At 41.7% G+C, this 9,709-nt stretch overlaps 1 protein-coding gene across 1 annotated transcript; it reads right to left on the bottom strand.

Moving 5' to 3' along the window:
- Positions 1 to 473: 473 nt before the first annotated feature.
- Positions 474 to 1,982, bottom strand: LOC149837926 (E3 ubiquitin-protein ligase PUB23-like). The gene has a single exon (XM_090007537.1). It carries the CDS (start codon positions 1,884 to 1,886, stop codon positions 648 to 650), a length of 1,239 nt encoding a protein of 412 aa, XP_089863663.1. The 5' UTR covers positions 1,887 to 1,982; the 3' UTR covers positions 474 to 647.
- Positions 1,983 to 9,709: the final 7,727 nt, after the last annotated feature.

Consider the following 9,709-nt stretch of genomic DNA (forward strand, 5'->3'; position numbering starts at 1 on the left):
GATGTTTCTTTGGGCTCTCTTAGATACACATAATCTCCTATAAAGGATTTCATTCACGCTAGAGCCGGCTGCACACGGTGGGCCATTAAGTGACCGGATTCTCGATGAGGTTTTCCTTTTGTCGTAAAAAAGAAAAATGGTGGTTGGGGCTTGACTAAATGGTCCAGTAATTCGTTTGTGTAGTTTTATTTTATGATAAATTCATTCTTAATTCTAGATTCATAATAAGTGCATTGTGTTCAACAAGGGTTTATGTCAGATCTCTTTCAAATAACAACAATAATAATAGTAATAAATTAAATCCTTAAAAATGTTTTGTGCTGCCATAATCCAGGTATGCAACCGATGTAACATTACTACTGCTAAGCTTAATCATAGAGCCATCAAACAAGAGCTCGCGATTCCATGTTGTATGAGAGAGATAGAGAGAGGTGTATGACAATATATATAAGAAAAAATAAGGCGCACGCAGGTTCAATCAGGGCACAAAACCAATTTGTTCAGATAACAACTCAAAAAAGTATGAGACCAAAAGATCTGCATGTTGCAGGAAAAACCCCTTGATCACACCATGCCTTATGTACAACTTACATTTGAAGGAAATAAATAAAAATCATGAGAGATTGAGAGATTCTACGGCTGTGATCTTACTTGGAGGGATAGCTAGACAATAAATGATGAGGGATACAAGGGGATTTCCTCCAAATGTTGGAGTGCATCCTAAGCATCTCCTTGGCCTTATCCTTTGTCTTTGTGCTGCCCTCCACCTGAATGACCAGGCACAGCTTCGAAACGGCCCCAACCTGAGGCATCTCTTGCACCAAACTAGGGTTTGCAGAGTACTTGCACAAAGAGTACAGGATCCTAACTGCACTATCATTGGTAGCCTGTGAGACCCTCATCATCTTCCTAGACACTGCAGCAACGCCTGCTGCATGCTCCATCAGGTTTGCCCTTCCCTCAGCACACCCACAAAGCATGTCCAAGAGCCACATCAATACCTCACTCATCCTCCTCTCCGATGAGTCTATGATGAGCTCTACCAACACCGGAACTGCACCGAACTCCACCACCTTGATCCTATTCCTTCCCCACTTGCAGACCTCTATCAAGATCTGCGCCGCAGACTTTGTCGCTTGATGAGAGATCCGATCCCTCAGTATCTGAACAATTCCCTCCAATAGTTCTCCCTTCAGGCTCATCAGAAGCACAGGGTTCAACCCCTCGAACACCATCTTCAGCACGAAGCAGGCGTGCACCCTTGATTGGCAGCCACCTCTGCGTAGCACCCGCGTCAGCGATCCGACCAGATCGACGCCGCTCGACGCGAGATCCTTCAGTTCATCCTCCGTGATCTCCACGACGTGAAGAAGGTTCAAGGCCTCTCCGATCACCAAGCTTTTATGTGCCTCATTGCCGTCTTCTCCTCCTTCTTGCGCGAGAGTTTGAATCAGCGCAGCGAGCCGCTTCGTGGTTCCGGCCGACCGCACGCAGTTCTTGTTGCGGTCGCTCTCGGAGACGAGGGCCTTAAGTTTCAGCAGAGATCTCAGTTGGATTTCGTGGTTATGAGATTGGAAATCTTGCAGGAGATTGAGGATGGTTGGTGTGTCGATGGGGGGCTTGGGTGTGGGGATCCTCTCCACACCATGGGAGGCGTTTTCCATGCACCAGGACTGTATGAGACGGCGAAGGGTGTGGTTGGGGGTCATGGTGGAGTCTGTTAAGGGCTGCTTGGTGACGGGGCACACCTTCTTCTTGTAGGAGAATATCCACTGCTCCATGCTCTCCCTGTCATATGTTATGCCCGTGCATACGGCCACAGGATCTCTCATTATCTGAAGAGAGATTGGGCAGGTGTAGAAGGGAGGGATCTCAATTTCATCCATGACAAAAACACCAAACACCAAAATAGTCTGAAACAATTTTCTAGATACCAAATTGGCTACCGATCGCACAGAGAGAGAGAGAGAGAGAGAGAGAGAGAGAGAGAGAGAGAGAGAGAGATTTGGTTAGATTTGGTTTTTGGGTTATGTGGAGGAAGAGGAGGGAGGATTTATATGATTGAGAGAGAGATTTGGTTTTTGAGTTATGTGGAGGGAAGTGGAGGGAGGATTTATATGATTGAAAGGGAGAGGAGAGAGAAAAAAGTCAAAGGGAATAGGGGTAATACCCACGATATACGTTGAAAAATTGTTGGAGAGAAACACTCAAAGTTGCCAACTTTAAACAGAGTGAAATCGGTGCCGGCCTCTGTGCTGCCTTTGACCATGCTACCGTCCCAACTCTTCTTAACTCTCTCTCTCTCTCTCTCTCATATTTTTTGAACTCTTCTTAATTCTCTCTCTTATTTATATCATTAATTTGCCTTCTCTTATTCAAACTTTATTATGCCAATATTCTACAGCTGTAGGACTTGGTACAATATTTATTGTGTAACGTATAAGTGTTAGGACAATATACTACAGCTGCAGGACTTGGTAAAATATTTACTGTGCAACGTATAAGGGTTTTTGGTTGCAGAATTGTTGGTCAAAACTCATACAAGCCCCTAAGTTTGACACGACCATTTGGGTGCCTTTGACTTGAACATGAACTTGGCCTTCTGATATAGCCAACGTTTATACCATCTTGGTTTATTTTGGCACAAACTTAGCCTAGTGAAGATCAAGCTCGGTTTGAGCCTGGACTCGCGTTAGAGCTCCTTTCATTTATTTTCGCGGAAAAGTTCCAACCTAGCTAATCTACACCCCTACTAGGGACTGTCTAGTTGATCCATGATTGCATGTCCAAGACTCTTGAACCACTTGGGACACAGGCTGGTTAGGCTGCTTGTTTAATTGCAAACATTGCCTTCAAGGAGCCCCAAGGGCCAAGATTGGACACGGATGATGGAAGTCATGAAGGGTGCGTTTAAAGAGTCCAACTTCGGGGCCATTTCAACCCACTTGATCCTATATGGCTATAAGTCCTTGAAATAGGGTTAACTGACTCTTGTCAAGTCAAATTGAACGGGCTGCCAACCTCAGAGTGTCTACTGTCTAGAGACTCAGCATGGGTCCATCAGCGGTTTGGTGGGTCTAATCTTCCTACACAAATCAAAAAAATCGAAGTGCCATTTAAGTAGTCAAGCATCCATGTATCTTTGAATGAATAAGTGAGGCAAGATTTGGTCATTTTTCTCTCACCATTATTTATTTATTTGTTTATTATTGAGGTGCACTTCGTCCTATCTTCCTTGATTGGATTCTCCAGCTGCTGTTTTGCTGTTCACTCGTTTATAAATGAAATTGTTCAGTTAGCATTTATTTCCCCTTGATATCGGATCCGTCTACGCAAATACCAAGAAAAGATTTCCTGCCATCTTCTCTTTAATTAAAGTGATTTTAAATAAAAACTTAAAGAACAATTAATTCATTGTTTCAGGATATCAGCTAGTAGCTTAATTAGATCTAGACCAAAACAATGCAAGTAATCTTATTTAAGAAACGTATTTGTCCTGATTATGGAGGTTTACTTTTGCATGTTTTTGCTTGGAATTTAGAAAAGTTAAAAACGTCTCTCTTGAACAAAACGTGAAAAACGTATCTTGTTGATTCATTGATTCTTTCCCTGCTTGTAGAATAGGGAGTGTTTGACGTACCATTCATCGAATGGGAAATTATAGCTTTGACTCCCAAACTTAACAGAATATTTCTCACTAGCTTCTTTTAATCCCTTTCTAGAATTGCTAAATTTAGACATATTTTATGGACAACGGATCAGGTCAGAGATACCCCTGACGGTATATGGACCGGGGTCCCTTGGATCGGGAGAGCCACAGCTGGACAGCTTGTGTTCTAGGTGGGCCCGGCAAAAATTTTCAGAGTCGTTCATGATTTAGATCAATGGCATCTAGAGCTATGAGATTGAATGGCTGAAAACAGTGCAAAACACGATGGCTCTTGGGTTTCTGTTCATCACATAGATGAACGGCAGCATGGGACCCATTACCGTCAGGGGTGCCCTTATGCTCTTATTTTTAGAAGAATCACATAATATTTTTTTTTGCATGAAAACCCTTGCCCAAACGAAGTTTATTTTTATTTTTATTTTTATTGCTAGATTAATGGAAAACCACCATCACCGCTGAGTCGGGATCAGGGGGAATTTGATTGCACAAATATTTATGCATTAAGCACCTGATTGCCCTCCATCAGGCCTGGGCCCCAAGATGGAGGGTGATCAAGTGCTTAATGCACAAATATATTTGTGCAATCATATTGCACCTGATCTTTTCACATCGCCGTTACACATTGGTAGGCCTCTGGTTGGAAAAACTCATAAGAACCCCCTTGCTCATTGTAGGTTTTAAAACTTGTGATGTCCTATCAACTTAGATTAACTCTTAGGGCATGCCTTTTATCTTTTGAACGTTAATTTTTAAAATTTTTAAAAACTACAAAAACTCTCTCTCTCTCTCTCTCTCTCTCTCTCTCTCTCTCTCTCTCTCTCTCTGAGTATCTACTTCAGGGATGGCAGTGGACTGGGAGAAACGGGGCCCTCCCCACCTCTCCCCCCGTTTGGACCGGGGATGGAGGACATGAAACGAGGATGGAGGCAGGGATAGAGATTAAAATCAAAACCCATGTGGGGATGGACTTACGCTTTCCTCCGCCCTGCCTCGTCCTCAATCCTAGGGATAGTAGTGGACCAAGAGGAAACGGAGCGCCGCCCCGCCTCATCCCTTTTGGATCGAGGAATGAGGATACGAACCGGGGATGGAGGTGGGAATGGAGGTTAAAATCAGAACCCGTGCGGGGATTGAGGGCAGAATTTTGAGACGGAGTGGGGGTGAAGACCAGTGTTGTGAGAGGCATACGCCTCATGAAGCGTACGCCTCAGGTACTGAGGCGTACGCTTTAGAGGTGAAGCGCACGCTGAAGGTACTGAGGCATTGCAGTGATGCGCCTAAGGTAAATATAAAAAAAAAATCTGATTATTTGCAGATGGGGTTTCAGCTTTCCAAATCTGATCATTAAACAAAGGTCGTTCTGATGCAGTCAAATACGTATTAATGGTATTATCGGGGTTTCAGCTTTTCAAGGCTCATTTACCACTGATACTTGAGAGCAAGGTCGTTGTGAGAGGCGTACGCCTCAGTACCTGAGGCATACGCCTCAGAGGCGAAGCGCAGGCTCAACGCCTCGCTTCGCCTCATCGCATTTAACAACCTTGGTGAAGACCTTGTCCCCCGACCCCACCCCGGTCCACTGCCATCCCTAATCTACCTTTATATATGATATCAGGGAAAGTCTTTGGTGTAACAATGAGTTATAATGAGCAATATTTCAATGCTTATGTGTTTTTGAGCGAACCTAGCGCTAGGCGTTGCTGCAGTTTATTAATCAACTCGGTGTATTTAGTATATAACATTTTTGGATTAACTTAAATGCTCGCAGTTTATTATCTGTTTTTTATTAATTTGCCGTAGAGAAACCACCATTATGGATTAGATGTTTGGTTACGGGCTGAGAGTTGTCGCATTGACTGACTTGAATCGGTTCAGCAGTGTGAATAGCACATTTCAGTGTTAACATATTTGGATTAACTAAACACTAGCAGTTCATTATCTAAAAGGACAAGAATATGTATAATAATCCGAAAAATAGATCTTGAAGATGCAATGGCCTCACATACTATACCTAGCATTAATCTTATGATATGAATCTTCACTAATATACTCAACAATACTATATTATGGTTAGGTGTGTGTATGCACGCGTACATTCGTGTGTGTGTGTGTGTGTGTGAGAGAGAGAGAGAGAGAGAGAGAGAGAGATGAATGCAGTTTGTGTTTTCCCAACTGAAAACATTCTATGACAATCCGTTGTCACAAACGTTTACATAACGACAGCCTAATTCTCATAAGAAATTGAAATTTTTCATATTTTTTTCATTTTATAGGCAAAATATCACAAAAAAAATAAATGGACTAAAAATATATATTTTGTAAGAAAAAATACGGAATATAAAAAAACAAAAAATTTAACTATTTTTCATGAAAAATAACGGATAAAAATGTAAATGTCATGATAAAATCATGATATTTATGTTCTAATGAAAAATATTGTAATATTTTGAAAATATTGCAGCATTTTTGGAGTTTAAAATGGCGAACTAAAATATCCGTTTTTGTGATATTCTCAAATATCATTCGACATTAATTTGTCACACTGAGAGAAACACGAGCAAGTCAAGATACAATGTTATGTCAACATTCTACAAAAAAAGACAACCAGGCTGAACCAGCTCATCAGGTCTTCGTGCTTAAGTGGGACCGGGTTTTGTTTGAGTTATAAATTCAATAAAAGAAAAGGATGAGTCCAATGGAAGAAACAAGGAGAGTTGAATTCCATATTAGGCACATGCAAATACTTTAGGGTTGACGCCAAACTCCAATATTCTAACGTCATTGGGTGTACCAAAAACAAAAAACAAAAAAAAAAAAACAATTGTGGGGGGTCGCATAGTTGGGTGGAAGGGGCCTTTTGCTGTCTCTTACTCGACGTCCTATTGTTGATCTAGTGGAAATTACCAAAATTAAATTGACCATTTTTTTTTCATCTTCTCCATGGTTGCACTAGGTTAATGCAACTTGACCTAACTGGCTAACTCTGTTTTTGTCAGTAACCCTAAGTTGGCAAAGTAAGCCCAGCCAAGTTTTGAGCCGAATACTGAACATTATGTTTAGTCAAGGCTTATTACCTGGCCTGCCATGGTCAAAAACCTAGTTTTCAATGTGGCCTTTAAGCACTAAGAGTTGGAGCTCATTAGTCCACAAGGGCTCCGCTCATCTGGCAGGGGAGACTTGTGAATGTCACCAAGTTAACGGGCATTAGGAGTTCGAAATCCACGAGGGGCGTTCTTGCCTCAAGGTTGAAACTGGGTGCACTAGCTCTTTGGTGGGTAGGGGACCTCAAGGGTTTTATCAACCGGAGGCCTGCCAAGCCAGTGAAGGGGGACGGGCGTGGTCTGCGCCCCCCCCCCCCCCCCCCACACACACACACACACACACACACCACCCCCGTATGTTTAGGTAACGGAATTGGCTTGGTCGGACCTTGCCGTGGCACCTAAACTTGTCATGTATATATATTTTGACATGAATGAGGGCCCTTATTTTGGTAGGGTTACCAGCCGGGTGTGGAAATAGGGCTGGTCAAGGCTGGCTCGATTAGAGCTCTATAAGGACCCAACCTGCCTCCCAGCCCAGTTATAATTGTCCTCTGGATGGAGCTCAATTAGCTGACAAGTTTGGGTCTAGCCCAACTTTAATAGGGACCAGCTGCAAAATGGCAGCCCAAGCGTGGCCCTTCATGGGCAGGGTACCCAGCAACCTGTTGTAAGAAGTAACCACTTTTAGTACTCAAACTGGTGATCTCTCACTGGCAGACCGAACACTTTACAGTACACCAAGCAATGGCCCCTCAAAGCACATCCCAGACTTGAGCCTCAATTACTCATTTACTGCACCAGGGCATAGGCTGCCAACTGGTCTCAGACCCAAAGAGTCTGGGGAAGGGTACCCTAATTAAACCCATTGTAACTCCCTGTTTATTAATTTGAATTTGTATTAAACTCTAAGTAGGTGAACAGTAGCCGTTGGGGCATGATTCAAATCTGACCAACCTACTGCTTCAGAAAATAAGTACAAAAAAGAGTCGTGACAAATTCAGATCTTGGCTTGGATCCAATACTTTGTTAGACATACCCTAACTGATCCAGGGTCAAATTTGCAACCGAACTCACCATACCCACTGACTAGATGAGTCTGAGTTTGGTCCTCTCACGTTCGGACTAACGTCAAGCTTGATAATAAGTATCTGACCTATTCGGTTCCCTATTTATGTGAGGTGGTTGCATTTCATTACTATGCATGGAGTCGAGTCCTTCAGATTTTTTTCTTTTTTTTTTCTTTTTTCCTCCTTACATAATCAGTCCCTAATTAACAAGAAATAGTCAGGCTTGACAGTGGATTTTTTTTTTTCACCTGCAAAGCTAGCAAATAGGATCAACATTCAACAAGACCACAAGGCTGAAGCAACAAGCTTCCTGATAGGTGAGAGGACGAATCAGATGGAAAACACATTGCACACTTTGAGGGTACGTTTGAAAGCCAAAAGATGTAGGAAAAGTGATGCAAATGGAAAATCTGTACGGATTTTTCGATCCTTCCAAACGAGAATGACTTTTTTGGCATAGAGTTTTTTTAAAAAATACAATTTTTGATAGGTAACATTCCTCCATAAGGAGAGTGGAGGAATATTTTCTACAAAGAAAATTTATTTTTATACTCTCCACCATCACCACCTACTATCTCACCATCACCACTACCATCCATCTCACCACACCCTCCACCATCACCACTTCCCTTCCTTTCTCTCACATTTTCTCACTCTGTTTTTCTCGTACTACTCAAACAAGCGAAAAACTTTTCATAGGCAAATCTTTATTTTTCGATCTCTGGGTACAACCTCTCAGCTGTGTGGGGCCCAACAAAAGATGGAAGGATGATCTGGTGTAGCAGCACACTAAAATGTGCATTGTGATTGCACCTGATCCATCATCAATGGGCGAGGGGGGGCCGGGGTTTTATGTCGTCGGGGTGTGGCAATTAAAGGCCATCATGACTTAATTTCTAAAAAATCCGGCATCACTTTTCCCGTGTAATAAACAACAAGGGTCACATACATTGACAATTTTCCACATGGAACACCAAAAAAGTACAAAAAAAAAAAAATACATTGTTCGTAAGCTCATGCATGCTCCATGCAGCCCTTACAAAAAAAAAAAAAAAGATGTTTTAGAATTCAATCAAAACATTGAGAGGCCCCTCAACATGGAAGCAGATCAGGTAATGCTGTGAACATGAGCGTTTATGCTCATGCTGACATCGTGGCCGTCAGTTTGCATTTTGGGGGAAGCAAATCAGGTCATGCTGAACATGAGCGTTTTTTCTCATGCCGACATCGTGGCCGTCTGTTTGCATTTTGGATGAATGCCACGTGGTTTTGTTGACTTTTTGAGCTTTTTTTAAAATGCAAATCGGATGGCCACGATGTCAGCATGAGCATAAACGCTCATGTTCAGCATTACCTGATCTGCTTCCCAATATGGGTTGTTGTCAATTCGGTTCGTCATAAATACACTTTATTCTCACTGTTTTTTTTTTTTCCTTTCAAAGTCAAGTCATATTAATATTGCAGAGGAAAACCCAGTGGCTTTTACTGCAGCATGCAATGTGTTACTTTATATCCTCCTTTTTCTTTTGTTGTAATTCATAAGATCGCAAGTCATCGGCCAATTAATCACGCCCACATGACTTTCAGTATGTACAATGTCAAACTTCATAAATCACTTGGGCTTTTTTCTTAGGAAACATTGGTTTGGAACTGTTTAATTATGTGAGGATGTACTTGCAATGTAACCAAGGGACCATCTAAGTCACGAATCTCATTATTATTTGGATTTTCTCGGCAAATGAAAATCTAGTGATAAATTTAAAATAAAATAAAAATCTTGAGAAAATATCGGTATATTTACATTTTCAAAAGATATAGAAAAAATATATAAAAATAGAAGAAAAACATTAAAAATGTAAAACATGTTTTTTTAGAAAGACAAAAATATAAAAAATAAATGATGCATTAATGACTTGATATTTCCAATA

Source organism: Nuphar pumila, chromosome 5 (genome assembly GCF_984573655.1).
Source record: "Nuphar pumila chromosome 5, dmNupPumi1.hap1.1, whole genome shotgun sequence".
NCBI lineage: Eukaryota > Viridiplantae > Streptophyta > Magnoliopsida > Nymphaeales > Nymphaeaceae > Nuphar > Nuphar pumila.